Raw genomic sequence first — 21,353 nt, 5'->3', positions numbered from 1 at the left:
AGAAAGAAGCAGAGATATGCTGCCTTCATTTCATCCACTTTGGTTATTGTAAGACGCGGGTACAAAGAACAATGTCAGTTAAAAAAACAAAAGATATAGCAGAGCAAACAACTCAAAGAGGTGTTAGAAAATGTTATCTTAAAACATCTGTAACTTAGGTCATTTTCAGAGTAAGCCCAGCAGCAGTTTTGTATGTGCTTATTTCAAGAAACACACAAATGTGAATTATGAAACATTTAACAATTTATTTCTGTGCATCCCACCCTGTGCTCTTACAGCTAGTTATTGCTCCTAGAATGATGCTGCCATTTAAAAAATAATAACTGCATGTATTAAAGCTACATAATGCTGATTCATGTCAAAGAAATGCTTACACACTAACAAATAATTATGGCTAAGCTAAAAAGCATAAAACACCAAAAGTGCTTCTAGGTAAGTAAATAAATAATGTCTAATAATTATATTCATATTTAATAATAAATAAAGATGTAATAAATATATCTGAGATGATTAATATAAATTAAATGTGAAATTCCTCAATTAAAACATCCTTTTTTTAAATCATAATTAATTCAGTATTAAAGAGTTTCTTTCTTTGTGTGCTGCAGTGCTCCATAAAATAATTTTAATTGTCACTGTAGCTCCTCATAGATACTCTAATTGGCTTCTTGTTGGTTTGTTGCATAACAAGACCAGTTCTGACCAGTTATAATGACCAGAGCAGCACCAATAGCTGTGGTCTTTGACTTTCTAAAGTAACATTGACAGAAAATCGAAATGTATAATTGTGAAATAATTATATATGCTTTTTATAAAAAGAAAAAAATAAGTGGCAAATTTAAATAATCATTGATTCATTAATTATGTATTTGTTTCAAATTCCAATTACAGTGGCTAGTAAAAGTATTCATACCCCTTGAACTTTTCCATATATTGTCACATTACAACCACCAACATAATTATGTTTTATTGGAATTTTATGTAAAAGACCAACACAAAGTGGTGCACAATTGTGAAGTGGAATGGACATTATACATGATTTCTTTTTTTTTTACTAATAGAACTGAAAAGTGTGGTGTGTAAAAATATTCAGCCCCCTTCACTCTGATTGCAACCAATTGCCTTCAGACGTTGCCTGATGATTGCTAATGACTAAATAGAGTCCACCTGTGTGTAACCAAATCTCAGTACAAATACAGCTGCTCTGTAACGGCCTCAGAGGTTGGTAAAGAGAATATAGGGGAGCAAATAACATCGTGAAGTCCAAGGAATACACCAGACAGGTCAGGGATAAAGTTGTGGAGAAGTTTAAAGCAGGTCTATAAAAAGGTTTCCCAAGCTTTGAATATCTCACAGAGCACTGTTCAATCCATCATCTGGAAATGGAAAGAGTATGGCACAAGTGTAAACCTACCAAGACACGGCCGTCCACCTAAACTTACAGGCCAAACAAGGAGAGCACTGATCAGAGATGCAGCCAAGAGGCCCATGGTGACTCTGGACGAACTGCAGAGATCCACATCTCAGGTTTGGGGAATCTGTCCAGAGGACAACTATTAGTTGTGCACTGCACAAATGTGGTTTTTATGAAAGAGGGGCAAGAAGAAAGCCATTAACAGAAAAGCATAAGAAGTCAAATAGGTTGGTGCCAGCATCATGCCCTGGGGGAGCTTCTCTTCAGCAGGGACAGGGAAGGTGGTCAGAGTTGATGGGAAGATGGATGGAGAGAAATACAGGGCAATCTTTGAAGAAAACCTGTGGAGTCTGCAAAAGACTTGAGACTGGGACGGAGGTTCACCTTCCAGCAGGACAACGACCCTAAACAAAAAGCCAGGGCTACAATGGAATGGTTTAAAACAAAACATATTAATGTGTTAGAATGGCCCAGTCAAAGTCCAGACCTAAACCCAATCGAGAATCTGTGGCAAGATCTGAAAACTTGTTCACACGCTCTCCATCTAATCTGACTGACTGGCAAACCTTTCAGCCACTAGATGTGCAGAGCTGGTAGAGACATACCCTAAAAGACTTGCAGCTGTAATTGCAGCAAAAGGTGGTTCCACAAAATATTGACTGAGGGGGGCTGAATACCTTTGTATAATTTTCATTACACTTCACACTTGTTTACCACTTTGTGTTGGTCTTTCATATAAAATTGAAATAAAATATATTGTTTGTGGTTGTAATGTGACAATATGTGGAAAAGTTCAAGATGTATGAGTACTTTTACAGACACTGTAGATTGACACTTTTAAGCAATGATTTATTTACTGAATAGTGGCAGTTTGGGACCTCCATAAGGGACTAATAAATATAATGCATGGATGTATAAATAAAAAAAAACCCTGCTTCACTTAATGTTCTGAAAAGTGTGCTTTATCTTTGCATCGGCTGCATCATTAGATGGAAATCATATAAAAAAGCTCCCACTGTAGGTGGATGACAGGTTGCCTGCTAGAGTAGCTGTGGCGGTTTGATAGTATGTTGCCTGCACCAGTGGTTACCATTAGTTGTGAAAGATAATAAGCTACAGGAGTGGATCCAGCCACAATCCCAAAGAGCATGCTACTCCCATATCAGGACTACAGCTTCGCCACGGACAGATGGGCTCGGATCACACCAGAGCAGACAGAAAAAAAGCACCGCCACCAGGCCTTCAAAGGAGCAGCTGCAGGGAGGTTAAAAAAGAGAAACCTCTCCAGTCATTACACAAACAAAAAAGACCAAAATGTCTTATATTGCCAAGCTGTGTTTTAAAATCAACCTTTTGTACCATTTTCCCAGAGCTATCAATTTAAATCTCCTTTCCGTTCCCACACAGAATATTACAAAAAAGGAAGCCAGAATTTACCCACCATCGAGCAGCCAAGACTGTTATTGCTCCCTAAAGCCGAGAGGCAGCAGTCAACAGCTCGACTCAAATACAAACGAATCCTTATCCTTTTTAAGTTATTAAAGTACCGACAAACAAAATGCTCAAACTGGAGCAGATGAACTTGGCAATATTTGTGAAAGAAACTGCCGATTTATTATATTTTTTATCAATTTACTAATCACATCACTCCCAGTTTTGCCCAACATATTGACACAGAAATATTAGTAAGTTAGTAAAAAAATCAACCAAGTGTTTTCTATTTATTGGTCTGTTTATGCAGTGAATCAGGCTTGCAGTCAAATAGCCCCTGGTAAAGATGTGTAACAGACATTAAAATAAATTACTCTTTTATCGTTATTGGTATCTCTTTCAGTTAAAACAGGTGAAAACATTTTGGATGATCTGCACCACTATAATGATTTATCTAAATTGTATTTAATGTGAGCAAATGTTAAAGGTAATCTGCTAAAACTGCACATACAATGCAGACTTTAAACTGAATGCTGGTAAAATGAAGGAAGGTGTGATAACTGGTGAGTGAATCTGGATCAAAGTCACATTTTTTTAACCCCTTCCACGTTTCCATAAATTCATCTGACCTCACTTGAAACGCATCGCTAAAAAAGGTATAATTTAATCTTCGATAACAAAATAACATTTCAGTTCTGGTAAAATATACATGGAAAAAAACTGTCGATATATAATAGGAAATAAACTATTTTGTACAAAAATGTACATCGTTGCTCTTATTCTAGCAGTTCTAAAATAGTATAGTACAGAAACTGAAGAGCAAGGCTAAAACCAAAATAGATCAAACTCTTCATAAAAAGAAAAGTAACTGAAATTCATTGAATTTCAATTTGATGAAAACAAAATCTAATAAACAGAAGAAATTACCACATTCAAATTACTTAATTATTAAAATCACATCAGCATTACACATCTATCTATACTAGTATCTACTAGTGCCAGTGAATCTTTGCTCATCGTGAGGATTTCTCTGACTGGATCAGACACTACTGGGCCACATGACACTACTGCTTAATTTCACTGGATTCTTAGAAAATATTAGAAAACTACTTTCATTTCCTTCAGCTGATCTTCTATAACACTATATATGGATGTTCAACAAGACTTAATTAATCCCCACAAATCTAAACAGTCATAAATGTGTTTTCAAAAATGGCATTTGATTATCACCCTGTCTGTTTTCCGCTTCATCATCCCTTCCTTCTCTCTTTTCACGCTATTCCTCTTTGTCTCTTATAAGGAGGTTACCTCGCTCTTTGTCTTCTAATAATAATGAATCAACATCAAAAGACCTTAACTCCATCACAGTTGTTAGCCTTTTCAGACTCCTAACTCACTCGTATATCTTGAAGACGAATCAACTTCCTCGATTAACATTCATTACCTCTTCTTCCCTTCATTACATACAGTGGCTCTCAAACGTCTACACACCCCTGATAAACCGGCAGGTTTTTTGATGTGTCATGTGATGTTCTTCCTGCATAATTTAACTGAAAACATAAATCTGATGGGGAAAAATATAAAAACTAAAAAATATGCAATCCCTAATATGCCACCCCCATGTTTCACTGTGGGTATCGCGTTTTGATGTGCAGTGATGTTTTCTTTTTAGAGAAAAAGCCTTCATTTTGCAACCTTACTCCTAAATCCAGATGCATGGAGATCATACTAGATTGTTGTCACGTCTGGAACACAGCCAGTACTTTGCAGATTTTCCTGCCAGCCTCTTGGCAGCCTCCCTGAATAGTTACCATCGTACCTTTTCAATCATTTCTGAGAAATGTCTATTTTTTGTGTACTGAAACTGAGACAAAAGCTGCTTCGACAAAGTATTAGTGTAATGGCGGGCCCTATTTGGTAACTATTTCTCGTGCGTAACAGATTTGTTCATTTATTAGTTGAAGAATACTGGATATATGTCACATTAACGTTAGAAAAAGTATAGAAATAATTTGTCATACTCTGACTTTTTTACATGACACAAACCTTGAATTTTGACTGGGGTATTTAGCCTTTCAAGGACCACTGTATGTTTGACAGAAATAAATAACTGAAAGCAATGCTAATCTGCTCCAAGAAAATATATCCACATATTCCATTCAACAGAAACGTCAATTTTCCTCACTTACTGATTTTTATGATGTCGTTTTTTTTCTTTTGTGTTATTTGTAAAAATAAAGTTCCTGAAATGACTTTAAACCCCCCCCCCCAAAAAAAGTCCTTAGGCTTTGCTAAGAAAAAAGGACATGGTAGCAGGAGGGGGTGCAACTAAAAGTATAGGTGGGGGGAGTGAGATCCTGGCTTGGTGTTAGGAGGAGAGGTCCGACTTGTTTTTATGCAGGAGGACGATGAGAGAAGTTGGGTTCTTGGTTCAGATGACGCTGTCCTTCATCACTCCAGACTCCTAACCATCTTCTCACACCCCCTGAACGGGCTTTTTGATGCTACGACCGCACCCTCAGTTGTTAATGAGCATCCCGCCCACCCAGCGGAGCTTGCAGGCGAACCACCGCCTGAGGGGACAGAAGTATTCGAAGTGGAACTGCTCAAACTCGGGGGTCTGGCGGATATCGCTTAAAAACGCAATGTCAAGGTCGGACTCGGTGAGGATGATGAGGAGAAGGAGCAAGACAAAGAGGAGTCCAATGGTGACGAGGAGCAAGCGGAGGACACTTAAAACAAACTTATTCACCTGTTCCACCTCGCTCAGGGTTGAGTCCTCCCTCACACCCTCCTGTGCAGCTCTACCGTCTGCCCCGAAATCACCCCCATCCCCGCGCAATGGGGTGCCCGCTTCTAACTCCTTTTCCTCCTCGATGCTGCAGGGCGCGCCGTTGATTTGGCGTGAGACGGCCATGTCTGTACCGTGTTCGGCCACCGGGGTGGGAGGGACACTGTGAGAGGGACTGTAGGCCTCGTCCGAGATGACTGCCATCCCCTCGCTGACATCTGCAGCGTGGCTGCGGGACCGGGGTATGAAAGATTCTCCGTGGGACAAAGAACGCACCGGTGTAGAGTGGGCACTGTCACGCAAAGACTCCAGACCTGGGGGAAGAGGTAAAAAGATATGAGATAGGTAAGACTGGCTTGTAAGACTGAAAAGGAGTGTTTTTTGTGAATGATTTACAATACATTTTGATTAAGGACAAAACAGGATTTTTCCCTTCATGAAAAGGTGCTATTGACCCTCCTATCTATTAAACATTCTTTAAATAACTAGGCTAGTCCAAGAATTTCCTATACTGTCTGGATAATGCAATTAAAAACCATTAAGCAATGCATTTAACAAATGAGCCACATAATGAGTCAGCTTAAATACCAACAAAGTGTCATGTTCATCATAATAAGTAATATCTTTGTAATAGCAGAGTCAGCTTCTAAAATAATATTTCTAACTTCTCAAACATCTCAGTATTCAATCCATCATCCAGTAATGGACAGGATAAGAAAAGCATTAATCAGAGAAGTAGCCAAGAGGCCTGTGGTAACTCCTTGTGAGCTGTATAGATCCACAGCTTGGGTGGGAGAATCTGTTGACAGGAGAACTATGAGCTGTGCACAAATTTGGCTTTTAACCAAGAAAGGAATCCAAATGAAGTCTAATTTGTAGTTTGCTGGAAACCATATAGATACATAGTAAACTTGAAAGAAGGTGCTTTGGTCAGATGACAAAACTAATGTTGGATGTACAAAACTAATTGTGGCAGAAAACTAACACTTCACATCACCCTAAACACACTATTTTTACTAGAATACATGAGGCTGGCAGCAGTGGCAGTTCTAGACCAAATTTACCAGGGAGGCCAGGATGCGGTCAGTGTATTTTCCTGGGGGCACAGAAAGAATCAAACAAAAAATGGGACAATATTTCATCATTTCATATATTAAGTGAACCACAGAGCCACTTGCGGCTCTGGAGCATCAGGCTGCAGACCCCTGATCTAGCAGATGAAAACTGTGATACTACTGAAGCTGTATAGGAATACGATTGAAGCTAAAAGTGCAACACCTTAATTTTTATTTTATTGTTAAAGTAAAACTGCAAAAGTAAAAAAAAAAATGGTCCAAGGGACCAATCAGTTACGGTATCTGTGCTGGTGCATATCATCATAAGAAATTGATTTAGTATTATGTCTTCAGTACAGGGGCCATAACGGGGGCCAAGACCAGTTCTACAGAGGCACTGGTGCCTGTTGCCCCTAGCTAGAACTGCCCATGGCTGGCAGCATCATGCTGTGGAGGATGTTTTTCTTCAGTAAGGTAAAGCTGGCCTGAGTCAATGGGAAGATGGATGGAGCTAAACGGATTCCAATACTTGACAAAAAATCTGCAAAAGACCTTGGACTTGGGCAGAGGCTCATCACCCAGTAGGACAACAACCAGAAAGCTAAAGCCAAGAGTTGCGATGGTGGGCTGAATGTATATACAAGTCCTTCTCAAAATATTAGCATATTGTGATAAAGTTCATTATTTTCCATAATGTCATGATGAAAATTTAACATTCATATATTTTAGATTCATTGCACACTAACTGAAATATTTCAGGTCTTTTATTGTCTTAATACGGATGATTTTGGCATACAGCTCATGAAAACCCAAAATTCCTTTCTCACAAAATTAGCATATCATTAAAAGGGTCTCTAAACGAGCTATGAACCTAATCATCTGAATCAACGAGTTAACTCTAAACACCTGCAAAAGATTCCTGAGGCCTTTAAAACTCCCAGCCTGGTTCATCACTCAAAACCCCAATCACGGGTAAGACTGCCGACCTGACTGCTGTCCAGAAGGCCACTATTGACACCCTCAAGCAAGAGGGTAAGACACAGAAAGAAATTTCTGAACGAATAGGCTGTTCCCAGAGTGCTGTATCAAGGCACCTCAGTGGGAAGTCTGTGGGAAGGAAAAAGTGTGGCAGAAAACGCTGCACAACGAGAAGAGGTGACCGGACCCTGAGGAAGATTGTGGAGAAGGGCCGATTCCAGACCCTGGGGGACCTGCGGAAGCAGTGGACTGAGTCTGGAGTAGGAACATCCAGAGCCACCGTGCACAGGCGTGTGCAGGAAATGGGCTACAGGTGCCGCATTCCCCAGGTCAAGCCACTTTTGAACCAGAAACAGCGGCAGAAGCGCCTGACCTGGGCTACAGAGAAGCAGCACTGGACTGTTGCTCAGTGGTCCAAAGTACTTTTTTCGGATGAAAGCAAATTCTGCATGTCATTCGGAAATCAAGGTGCCAGAGTCTGGAGGAAGACTGGGGAGAAGGAAATGCCAAAATGCCAGAAGTCCAGTGTCAAGTACCCACAGTCAGTGATGGTCTGGGATGCCGTGTCAGCTGCTGGTGTTGGTCCACTGTGTTTTATCAAGGGCAGGGTCAATGCAGCTAGCTATCAGGAGATTTTGGAACACTTCATGCTTCCATCTGCTGAAAAGCTTTATGGAGATGAAGATTTCATTTTTCAGCACGACCTGGCACCTGCTCACAGTGACAAAACCACTGGTAAATGGTTTACTGACCATGGTATCACTGTGCTCAATTGGCCTGCCAACTCTCCTGACCTGAACCCCATAGATAATCTGTGGGATATTGTGAAGAGAACGTTGAGAGACTCAAGACCCAACACTCTGGATGAGCTAAAGGCCGCTATCGAAGCATCCTGGGCCTCCATAAGACCTCAGCAGTGCCACAGGCTGATTGCCTCCATGCCACGCCGCATTGAAGCAGTCATTTCTGCCAAAGGATTCCCGACCAAGTATTGAGTGCATAACTGTACATGATTATTTGAAGGTTGACGTTTTTTGTATTAAAAACACTTTTCTTTTATTGGTTGGATGAAATATGCTAATTCTGTGAGATAGGAATTTTGGGTTTTCATGAGCTGTATGCCAAAATCATCCGTATTAAGACAATAAAAGACCTGAAATATTTCAGTTAGTGTGCAATGAATCTAAAATATATGAATGTTAAATTTTCATCATTACATTATGGAAAATAATGAACTTTATCACAATATGCTAATATTTTGAGAAGGACCTGTACCCACCTCATAATTATGCACTACTTTGTGTTGGTTTATCACAGAAAGTTCCAATAAAACACATTGCCTTTTAGGACCCAAAGGCAGGTAGGACACAGGCATACATGTTGGAAAAGATGTAAAGAAGAGAACAAAATAGGAAAAGCATGGGAGGGAAAAAGACAAAGACAATAAAATGGAACAAATTAACCAGGGACATGCAGGACACAAGCAATCAGAAATCTAACAAAACACATAAATTACAGTAAACAAAACATAACAAAAACCAAGAATAACTCAAAATGCTAAATCACAGTCCATCAGATAATGACATGACAAACGGGGAACAAGTTCAAGGGGTATATAAACTTTTGCAAGCAACTGTACCCAAATCCACAATTATTATTAGCCTGCCTTCCACAAACACACAAGTATCATTCATTGAAAATATTTTAATTTAATTTTAATTTAAACATAAAATGTTATTACCTTTTTCATTTATTTGGAAAGTTTATTACACCTAATAAGTGATCCTGGGGGAGCTTCAGGAATCTGAGTGCTACGTTTGCATCCTATTTCAGTGCTTAAAATGAACTTGCATTTGTGGAATAATTAAAATATTTATTTTTTAAAAATCAGTTTAAATAAGTTCATTTATAAAGTGCCAATAACAACTACACTGAAGGTACTTTACAAGACAGAGCTCGACTATAGGAAGTGTTGAGATATGCTACAGCATAATAGGATTGTAGTGAGGTTTCTATGTGGCATATAAATGTAGGATTTCTTTCCTGGAATAATGCCGAAACCATTCCTTAAGTATGATCTACAACCCAGACACAAACCCAGATATATAGATCCTATAGGAAATTAACTGATAATGGGCCCCAGGCGGGATTGTGTATGGCTTAGGTGCCATGTTCTTTGCCTATATAGGTTTGATGCAGAAACAACTCAGGGTAAAAAGTCGGACCCATATGGGTCCTAGATGTGTAGCACACGATGCTTAATTTAACTTTATGACTTGGGCAAATGTAGGTTTCCTTCCACAAGCTTCTCTTAATGGTTTGCTGGGATCCTGTTTCTCCTGACAAAACAGACGTAATGATCAGGGTTGTTTGATGGCTACTCAAAACATTAACTGTGTTGTTGTTAAGCCACTTTGAAACTAATTTAGTGCCATGCTTAGGGTCATTGTCCATTTGGAAGACCCATTTAACAGACACTTTCACTTCCTGGCTGATGTCTTGAGATGTTGCTTTAATATTTCCACATTTCCACATAATGTTCTATCTTCATGATGCCATCTATTTTGTGAAGTGCACCAGTCCCTCCAGCAGCAAATCTCCCCCACAACATAATGCTGCTACATTTGTACTTCAGCATTGGGATGGCGTTCTGAGACTTGCAGCCTTTCCTCTTTATCCTCTAATCAAGTTCGTACATACAAATGTTGGAATTATGATTATTGATTGATTAATCTTTATCAATAATTATAATTAAAAATCAGAATTTGACAAATTAATTTCTTAACCAAAATCCTCATTTATGAATCGAGACCAGAGATGTCTTCTGGTGTTGTAATTGTGGCTCAACTCCTTTGATAATTACAACTGTTAAATACTCAGTAATAATTGATAACTATTACCAGAGATGTCAGTTTAATCGACCGTTTCTGCCGAAACGTGTGAAACTTCAACCTTATCTTGACTGACAAATCACTCTTGCACAAAATAAACACAAAACGCCTTCTCTTTATCTATGTGAATATTTATTAAATCACAGCCCTGATACACTCGCTCTTCCGATTTAATAATCTTCACCTACTCAAACATGCAAAGTTCTACACAAAAGGGGTAAAATATCTAACTAAACAAAATAAAGCAAAACAGCAGTATGGGATCAAACCAGCAGTTATGGCAAAAATGATAATATGACAAAGGGATGTGGTGGTGAGTGGAGGTTGGGGTGCAGGTCCAACTGTAACTCAGTTATAGTCAGTCATAAAACCTCCCCCAACTTTGCGCGGGCTGAGCACACAAAGAGTTATAAAACCTTTGCCGGCAAGCTAGTAAGCAGTAAGGTTGAAGACAAAGAAAATGGTGAATTTCACCATGAGGTTATTATAACAGTCCAGTCTCACAGCGCACCTGCGCTTGCTCCCGGGTAGTAAATTACTCCACAAAACACACACAAAGCTGGGTAGCACAGCGGCTTCCAGGCATCCAACACAGCACATCAAAGTTTCAATAAAAAGGTTACATGCACATATAATTCAGAACACATTAGATTAAATAGCAAATCTCATCGCACTAAAACCTCCTGTACCCTGCCCAGACTTTCTAAGAAAGAAATAAAAATAAAGAATGGGTTTTACTTGTCGCTGTCTTCCTTCTGAGCGGGGTTGAGAGAGAATAGGGTGGAAGTGGGAAGTTAATGTGCGTCCACAGTTAACTTCAGGAAAAGCGGTCAATCTTCGTCCTCTGGCCTCCTGCTATTTTCCCTTTCGCCTGCTTGGCGAAAGGGAAAATATGATCTGACCATCAAAGTCGACTAGGACAAAACAAGGTGGCGATTTGTCTCATTGAAACTCCGTGGTTTTTTTAGTTCCGTGCTAAACTCACGTCTTCGATCGGCAAAGTGAAATTTCTGGCCTTCTTATTCCAGAAACCTCAATTATGAATTCTTCGTTGAGAGAATAAATTAAATCCACTCGGGACTCTTCTCCAGGTGATGCTTCAGATGTTGGTAACTGTGTCACGGTCTCCAGCTGAAGGCAAATGGTGGGTCGTCTCATCCTCTGTTATATAGTTGACGGTGGCCTCAGGGCTGCGACGCCCCTGTCCTATCAGCCGCGGGGGTCGACGGGATCTGTAGGCACGGACTGTCCTGGATACAAAATGACCGAAAACGCCAGGAGGCCTGGTGGCGTCCAGCAACGTGCAAATGGTCCAATATTCAGCAAACAAGTTGTCCAACACAAACAAGGAATTTGACTCCAGTACACTTTGCTCTTTGGTTTTGTTTTTGCATTACAGAATATACATATTTACAATGTACAATATATACATATATAAATAAAAAGGTGCATGTGCAACATCTGTATGCTGTTGTTTTGTACTTTATTGAATGTTCATCAGAGAAACAGCCTGGGGGAAGAAACTGTCTCTGTGGCGGCTGGTTTTAGTAAACAGTGCTCTGTAGCGACGGCCTGAAGGTAAAGCTCTGAACAGTTTATGTGCAGGGTGTGTGGGGTCTGCAGAGATTTTAGCAGCTCTTTTCTTGACCCTAGACCTGTAGAAGTCCTGGATGGAGGAAATCAGCTCTGATTATTCTCTCTGCAGTCCTGATTATTCGTTGCAGTCTGGACCTGTCCTGTTTTGTGGATGAGCCAAACCACACTGAGATGGATGAAGACAGGACAGACTGAATGATGGCAGTGTAGAAGATGACCAGCAGCTCCTGTGGAAGGTTGAACTTCTTGAGTTGCCTCAGGAAGTACAGTCTCTGCTGGGCCTTCTTTCGAACAGTGTCTATGTGTGAAGACCATCTCAGGTCCTCAGAGATGTTGGTTCATAGGAACCTGAAGTGGTCCACAGCTGACACGGTGTTGTTGAGGATGTTGAGGGGGGTGTGTGGGGTGGAGTTCTCCAAAAGTCCACCACCATTTCCACAGTCTTGAGTGGGTTGAGTTCAAGGTAGTTCTGACCGCACCAGTGTACCAGCCGATCCACCTGCTGTCTGTATGCAGACTCATCACCGTCCTGGATCAGTCCAATGACAGTGGTGTCATCTGGAAACTTAAGGAGTTTAACGGACGAGTCTGATGAGGTGCAGTCATTTGTGTACAGAGAGAAGAGGAGTGGGGATAGAACACACCCCTGGGGGGCACCAGAACTTATTGATCTGGATCGGGAGAAGATGCTCCCCAGTCTCACCTGCTGCTGTCAGTCTGTCAGGAAGCTGTTGATCCACTGACAGGTGGAGGCTGGGACGTTGAGCTGGGTGAGCTTCTGGTGGAGGATGTCTGGTATGATGGTGTTGAAGGCCGAGCTGAAGTCTACAAACAGGATCCTGGTGTACGTCCCTCGGTGGTGTTGCAGGATGAAGTGTAGACCTAAGTTAACAGCATCATCTGCCGACCTGTTTGCTCGGTAAGCAAACTGCAGGGGGTCCAGCAGGGGGTCTGTGATGTCTTTCAGGTGCTTCAACACCAGCCGCTCAAAGGATTTCATGACTACAGACGTCAAGGCTACAAGCCTGTACTCATTTAATCCTACGATGGTGGGTTTCTTGGGAACCGGGATGATGGTGGATCGTTTGAGGCAGGAGGGGACCTCACATTTCTCCAGTGACTTGTTGAAGATCCGGGTGAAGATCGGAGCGAGTTGATTTGCACAGGCTTTCAGGCATGATGGGGAGACGTTATCAGGTCCTCCAGCTTTCTTTGTTTTCATGCGCTGAAAGAGCCTGTTTACCTCTTCCTTGGAGATCTTTAGTGCAGGCAGAGGATTTGAAGGTAGGGGGTTGGTTGCTTTATTGGAGGAATTTGTTCCTGAATGGGATGTGGAGGAGATGGTTTGAGATGTGAATGGCTTCCTGTCATGTCTGCAGTAGAAGCCATTTAGACGGTTGGCCAGGAGACGACTCTGTTCAGGATGGGTGGGGGGGCTCCTGTAGGCAGTCAGGTTTCTCAGACCGGTCCATACAGCTGAAGTGTCACCAGTAGAAAGGCTGTTCTTCAGCTTCTCACTGTAGCTTCTCTTAGCTGTTTTGATCTCCTTTGTTAGTTTGTTCCTGGCCTGCCTGTACCGCGCCCAATCTCCACTGCTGTGAGCTTCTTCCTTGTCCTTGAGTCCTTTAGAGCTGTGTAACAATGGTCCAGTGTGTTTTTGTCTCTGGCGGGACACTTAATAATGTAACAATTGACATTATAGCCAAACACTTCAGCTTTAATTTCTTAAGACCACAAGACATGCCTCCAGAAAATGAATGGCTTTCTCCCAGAAAATGTTTTTAATATAATCTGGCTTTTTCTGTTGCTATTGGAGTAATGGCTTCTTCCTTTCAGAGTGGTCTTTCAGCCAATGTTGATACATGACTCATTTTACTGTAGATACTGACATTCTCTAACCAGCTACAACAGCATCTTGACAAGGTCTTCTGGTTTTGTTCTGAGGTTAATACCCATATTACACACACCCAAACACATTTATCTCTGGGACACAGAACATGTCTCCTTCCTGGACAGCATGAAAGCTGGATATTCTGATAGTGTTTATACCTATTTATAATTAACGTAGCACCTTCACACATCTGGTTTTTGTACCCAATGATGAATCAGACTTGTGGAGGTGCACAGTTCTCTTCTTGATGTCTCCCTATTTTTTTTAATTTTTTATTCTTTAATGTTGTCACAGAAAGAATCAGTGTGTGTGAGGTATTGCCTTAAAATACATACGCAGCTGTGCCTCCATTTAACTCAAATATTAGGAATCAGAAGTTCGCAAAGCCATGACATCATTGTCTGGGCTTTCCCATTTTGTTTAAAGGCACAGTAAAGTTAGTGTAAATGTTTGAATTTGAGGAAACTAAAAAAATATATATCTTTGTTCTGGCATTTGGAAAATGGGAATAATTTTAGTAATCCCAATTAAACCTGAACTTTAAAAAACACAAGTTACAAATTAACAGCATATGAAAAGGGCTAATTATATTACCTGCAGTTGACAATGTTGGTAGTTTTCAATACAGGATATTTTTAATCCTAATTACTTAAAATCCTCAATAAGCCAACATGAAATAAAACATTTGCTTAAAAATTTTCTTTTTTTCTTGTGCTGAAACACATTCTTTAGTACAGTCCTGTTTTACATGTATTTTGTGTCCCCCCTGTTCCTAAATTATAATTGAGTTCCCTAAATCGAACGGCAAATATTCACCTGCAGGGGTTAAAAAACTCTGATTTATAGATTAAGTGTATTCTGTAGCAAACAGAAAAAGTACAGTAAAGATGAGCCATGGCATGAGTACTTTGCTGACGGCCTCACATTCTCATGAGGGTCAAAGTAGCAACATTATACCTTCACTGTAAAATAAGGGGGATTACATTTACGCATTTCATGAGAAATTGTTTTAAATCGTTGAAAAAACCGGAAGGATCCAACATCTAAACCTCTGCTGACATGAACAGGAAAAGATTTTTTTTCATAATTTCATCCTGTGTTTTGCTTTAAAAAAACAAATTATAGCAAATAATCAGGAAGCACAGGAAGCCGCATGAATTATATATTTTTTCCATCATCAAAATATGCAAAAAACTGACAAAGAAAACAAAAAAGTTTCCAAAACCTTCATTTGGAGCCCACATTACCTGGAGGGCCACTGGCCTGAGGACAGGACAGCAGAGTACCCGGATGAGGACTGACCCTGCTGGGCTCCTGCTGTCCCATCAGAGCAGGGTAAAGGGGCAGGACGCCTAGGGCCTTGCCCAGCATACGAGGCCCCAGGCTTAGCACGCGGACCTTTACATCCCGGTAGCAGTGGTTGATCATACGGAGGTGAACATTCACCCTGGTGGTGATGCGAATCAGACACTTCACCATGGCTGCAGTGTGCACGAGCCTGTTCTGTCCTTATGGTCCCTGCCCAAAGTCCAGGCCTCCGGTTAATGGCTTTGTTGCTTCTGACAGAGGGAGAAACAGTGGATCTGCGAGCACTGCTACGATCAGCAGTGTTAGCCTCCACCCCACCCAGGCCAGTGACATAAATGGAGTAGAAGGCCCAGGTTATTTTAAGCTGGGGTATTAATACTCATCTAAGACATCCAGTCAGCACACACCGAGGGTGGGAAAGTCTTACTGCCCTCCTTAATATACACAAGGCACCTACTTCTGTCCATTTACCTCACTGTACACAGAGCAGAAAGTTAAAAGAGTGTGAACAGGTTTCACTGTTTTACCCAAAGGTAGGCCGAGTTGCTTCTGCCTAAATGAAACCCTGAGGCCAACTGGTTCTGGACCAAAAGGCAACAGGTGAATTTAGATGGCAGATTTTTGGCAGAACAAAAACAAAAGCCTACGCACATATCTTTAAGGCTGTGAACTGAGTAAATGTGACTGAGTGAAGCTCACGTCTGGCAGTAGGCCACTCTGACAAGAACGTAGCCAAATGGCTCAGGTTTCAGGCTGAATGTGAGAGAGTTTGAGATGGTTAACTCAAGATAGGGGAGGAATTCTCTCAAAACAGGCTTAGTGGCTCTCTAACTCAGTTAAAGCTTTGAAGCTACACAAAATAAAGTACTGTGCCTGGCAAAAGTATTCATACCGCTTCAACTATTTCTGCACTTTGTCACATTACAACACACAATTTTATGTGATAGACCGAAAATGTCCCAAATAAGTAGGAGTTGGAAGGGATACATGGTTTCCAAAATTTTCAACAAATTAAACTCCATTGTATCTCCGGCTGTATGTTTGTGTTGTCCTGCTGGAAGGTAGACCTCTGCCCCAATCTCAAGTCATTTGCAGCTTCTAAAAAGTTTTCTTCCAACAATGGCCTGTATTTAGCTTTATCCACGTCCCCATTGACTCTGGTCAGCTTCCCTGTCCCTGCTAAAGAAACGCCTTCCCATAGCATGATGCTGTCACCACCATGTTTTATGATGAGGATTGTGTTCCAAATGGTTTTTAATGGTTTTTAACTTCTTATGGTTTTCTTCCAAGAATGGCATTCATATTGCCACTCCTCAATAAAACCCAGATTTCTGGAGTGCACAACTAATAGCAGTCCAGTTAACAGCTTATCCCACCTGCACTGTGGATCTTTGCAGCTCCTCCAGAGTTGCCATGAACCTTTGGTTGCTCGTCTTATCAATACTCTGCCTTAAGTCAGTTTAGGTGGACAGTTATGTCCTAATAAGTATTTATTTGATCCCAGCACCCTCCGCTCTGTTGCTTGGTCTTTTTGATATGGTTTAGACACTAACTTAACAAACCTCAGAGGCAACCATAGAACAGCTGAGATTAAATTGCATAAAGGTGGACTTTATTTACCAAGTAGGTAATATCTAATGGCAAGTGGTCACATTGGATTTTAGTTTGGGCTTCAAAGTAACGAAGTGGGAGACATACAGTATATGCACCACACAGATGCTCATTTGAAAAACATTTGAAAACCATGTATCATTTTCTTTCAACTTCACATTTACACAGACCATTGTGTTTGTTTCTGGCATAAATTCCCAATGGAATACATTAAATTTTTGGTTGTAACTTGACAAAATGTAAAAAAAAAAAAAAAAAAAAAAAAAAAAACTATTTTCAAGAAGTAAAAATGCGTTTCAAATTTCTGCTGATTGGCTTGCTTTAAAGCTACACACGGGGTTTCTCTCCCATCAACTATTTTCTTACCCTCCATGATAGATATGTGCACGGCTCTCCGACGTGTGCGGGGAACACTGCTGAGCCGAGGCCCGTGGGTTATAGATGGACAACTCCTACTGGGCACAAGGCCAGACCTGTTATTAAAAAAATAACAGATAAATGCATTAATACCACTTAACTAAGTGCTGTAAGCAAATATACCCAATCTAACCCTACCTATGTATTTCAGGAGGTTCACGTTTAATTCTGGCACTTTGCTCCATCACCTCTTTCGCCACTCGTCCACTGTTGTAAGGTAAGGAAACAGTGCACAGGGTAAGTTTCACATTCATTAAAACATGAGCAATCACAGTACATGAAAATTATCGCAGCAGTAAATGAGTGCCGTATAGGAGCATTCATTCTCTAAGAGCTAACATCAGTCAGACAAATACACATTAAACATATCAAAATAGTGCAACTTCACCCAGAACCTTTTTACTAAAAAAGTGGAACCCCTGTTTGATTGGTAAATCAAATTAAAATGTATTCATTTACAAATCTACCAGCCAAGCAAAACACATCTCCAGCTGTTTCAAAGTGTGATTAGTTCCCCTTTATTTTTAACTCTACGTCTTCTGTCTTTTGAGGTGTCAGACCCATCCGCTGGGAAGAAGCGATGCAAAAGGCCAAGAAGTCACATCCTCAGGGAATAATCATATCCACCTCCAACTGTTATTTTTTTTCAGTGTCCTCTCCTCCCTGTCATAACTCATGCTGCCTTGCTGGGTACTCTACCTGTAGCGGAAACGGCTGCCCTTGAAGAACAAGTTGCTGCTGGAGACTGTGCGAACCTGACTGGACTTTTCAAGCCTGACCAACGAAGAGGGGAAAAAAATGAAGCCATTTTAATTCAAAGCACAGAAAAAAGAGTCAATTAGCAAACTACCCAGAATTTCTTCATGCTTTGCTTGCAGGTAGCAAAGTATAAAAACATTGTATAAAAAACTAATAGTTCTTGGGATAGAAAGCATGCTGCCAAGCATGCTTGCACAAGCTAGGAATAATCTTGGTCACATAGCCTCCAGTACCTATTAAGCTTTATAGAATAGAAATGAGAGCAAGAAACCAAAATAAAAAAACAAAAACAAGAAAAATATATTGCAAAATAGCACTGAAAAGGCTGCTTAGCAGGATATCTGAGACCTGTTCTTGGTCACAGTTCTACTGTTGCAAAATGATGATTTATGCATGACTATTTAAATGGATACAAACACTCCATTAAAAATATTGAGAAACTGTGATGGTTTTATAATGGTATTTACAAATTTTAAAGCTGCCATGTATTAGTCATTGGATAAAAGTGGAAGGATAATAAAGCATAACTAATACGTACACGAATTGCACAATACAGGTAATATTCAATAGATGTAGACAGAGGCAGTGTTGTTCATAATGACAGCCGCATGTTAGTTAAGGGTTTACGGTATATGGAAAATGTAGGTGTGAAAAAGTTGTTTTCATGACTGGATGTTTCTGTTGTACTCTAAAGGTGCTTCTCTGAAGGCAACAGCAGGCTGTCTTATAGATGTAAGGGGTTGGAGGTGATGATATTTTGAAGGTCTTTCAACGTCTTTCTTTGAACTTAGGCACCTTTTTTTTGCTCTTCCATCTAGTCCCTGTACTTGACCATGGTATCTTTTTAGGTTGTGTGTGCTCAAAAATGAGAAAAATGGAAGACAAAAGAAAAGGAGTCAGGCTAAAAAACTACCTCCTGCAGATGAAAAGGACAGGGAAAGAGATGCTTTATGAAGCAGGAAAAAGATTCAGTACTGCATCTGTGCAATGGTTCTTAATCTGTGGTATGTTTGTGGCACTCAGGCAACCATTAGTGACCGAGAAACTGCTTTTAATCAGCTAAACTTAAATGCCAAGCCAAGTTAATTGGTTTGGCATTTAAACTCAACTGTAATGTGAAGCTAAGCTGCAGAGATAACAAAAAAGAGGACTGGTTCAACTGCTTCATGATCGTTGCTCTAAATGGAAACCACTTCACTGCTTAGAGAAGTGGGGAATATTTCTAAAATCCCTGGGGATACTGAAACCGGCAATCATGGACAAGAAAACAAGTGTTAATTGCTTTTTAGAGAGAAACAAAAGGTGTAAAATTGAGACTAAATTAAATTAAAGTTGCTTTACATTTGTATTTAGTTATTTTAGGACAGAGAAAGAGCTATAATGCAGGTTATGGAAATATATTCTTCACAGTGATTATCTAAACCATACCATTTTAACCTACACCCTTCAACCAAAATGTGGTGCCACATTTCCTTACGTATTGCTGTTTTATAATGCTGACACTACAGAGGTACTAGGGGAGATTAAAACATCCCGTAGTGGTACAGTTTAGAAAAAGTGTGAGGAACCATGCCAATTCTTTATTTATTTTTTTATCTTGCTAAGTTGTCTGGTTTTTTAAAATTGCTAAATCTTCAGAAAGCCTGAGAAACTTTTGTAGTGGACTACATGAATGTCTTGCTCATGGGGGATGACTCAAGACATTTGCTCAGTACTGTATAACCTTATAGCTGTAACATGCCCGTGCACTTTAAGTGTTATTGTATTTACTTTTTGTTTTCCTAAAACCCAGAGCAAGGCCACAACTAGGATCAAATAACATGGCGCCCCAAGAATGGCTCCAAACAGTATTTAGTATCTCACAGTTAGTAAGATATTATTTTAAATCTTTTTGCATTTTACTCTTCCAGATCTTCTCCTTTCCTCTCTGTCTGTTGTCATTTAACCCTCTACACACTTCACTAGCAGAGTTGCATTGCTACACTTCTTTCAACCACTGAGGTCAGACTATTTGGTTTTGTTAATCAGCTTTCCTCAGCTAGACAACATGGAGGTCCTGAGCTGTAACTCATTGCTGAGACATCGGAACCATCTCCCAGAAAAAGCACTGAAGTGGTTGCAGTCTCGTTCCTGAGCCTGTTCAGATACTAAAGGTCAGCATTACCTCGCATCTCACTTCTCCAGCTAAGAAACAACCCGAAGGGAAGGAGTTTTAAGGACACCATAGTGATGTGATGGTATACTTTTAAGAGATGAAGAGCAAGACAATAACAACAGCAGGGTAAAAGAAGAATGTAATAAAATATGAAAATTGCAGACTCACTTGTAAAACGCCTGATTCTCCACACCGCATTTCCAAAGGTGCTTGCATGCCTCCGGCGTGGGCGCAAAGTATGTTAAAATGATCTTTCTGTCCTGCACATCAGAAAAAAATTACATTTGCAGGACAAATGAACAAGCTGATAGAAAAAAGACAAACTCCATGAGCAAGTTGCATGCAACAAATTCACATCCTCACCTCCTTCTGATTTGCATATATGTGGAAAGTCTTGGCTTCAAACTTGAGCTTGGACACCTCGTTCCTGTCCGGGAGAACAAGTGCAATCACAGATTTCCATACAACCGAGCAGAAACAGAAAGCCGCAACCTCTTTAAATATTCATGCAACCACTTTGAGATCACATAAACAGTCACGGTGCTCCATGTTTAGCTGACAAAACAAATTATTAATAATATTCCCTAGAGAGGGAGAAAGAGAGAATGGAGGATCAGGGAGATTCAGAGAGCAACTGAGGGCAAACAAACAAACTATTCAAAATACACCAAACTGCATATTACATCTGCTTTCATATTGGGGACAGCAATCATATCAGTAAAAGCAAACAGGAAGTCATTGTGTTGTAGGTGATTGTAAATGATTTGTAAAATCTTTCTTGAGTAAAAACTGTTGGTATGAGCCACTTCTTGTCCTCTACTAACATATTCAACAAATTTAGCTCCTGTAATTAGCCATCTGTTTATGTAAAAGCCGCTGGCTTGGGACTCAGATACAGGCAGATGGACAGACTCTGTTTACTGTGACTGTACAACCAGCTGTGGTACACATCATATTATAAATAACGAACATACGTCGTGCATGTCAGATGCGATATAATAAAGGCCTGCCTTTCTGTTTAATAACTCAGCGGTGTTTGTAGGGAGTTATATTATA

At 40.3% G+C, this 21,353-nt stretch overlaps 1 protein-coding gene across 3 annotated transcripts in view; it reads right to left on the bottom strand.

Annotated features, from left to right (window-relative positions):
* Nucleotides 1-2,360: 2,360 nt before the first annotated feature.
* Nucleotides 2,361-21,353, bottom strand: part of LOC124860970 (FERM domain-containing protein 5) — an 89,011-nt gene continuing 70,018 nt past the window's right edge. For 2 of the 3 annotated variants that reach the window (XM_047354586.1, XM_047354604.1), the window contains 6 exons: nt 20,661-20,724; nt 20,466-20,557; nt 18,083-18,157; nt 17,522-17,590; nt 17,333-17,439; nt 2,361-5,950 (listed from right to left, as the gene is read on the bottom strand). In XM_047354586.1, the coding sequence (XP_047210542.1) occupies nt 5,364-5,950; nt 17,333-17,439; nt 17,522-17,590; nt 18,083-18,157; nt 20,466-20,557; nt 20,661-20,724 (994 nt within the window). In that variant the 3' untranslated portion in view covers nt 2,361-5,363. The remainder of the gene's footprint in view (nt 5,951-17,332; nt 17,440-17,521; nt 17,591-18,082; nt 18,158-20,465; nt 20,558-20,660; nt 20,725-21,353) is intronic. The other variant, XM_047354594.1, reaches the window with a different exon arrangement.

The sequence above is a fragment of the Girardinichthys multiradiatus genome, chromosome 2, assembly GCF_021462225.1.
Source record: "Girardinichthys multiradiatus isolate DD_20200921_A chromosome 2, DD_fGirMul_XY1, whole genome shotgun sequence".
NCBI lineage: Eukaryota > Metazoa > Chordata > Actinopteri > Cyprinodontiformes > Goodeidae > Girardinichthys > Girardinichthys multiradiatus.
Note: the sequence above shows the minus strand (reverse complement) of the source record. Positions and strands in the feature narration are given on the sequence as shown.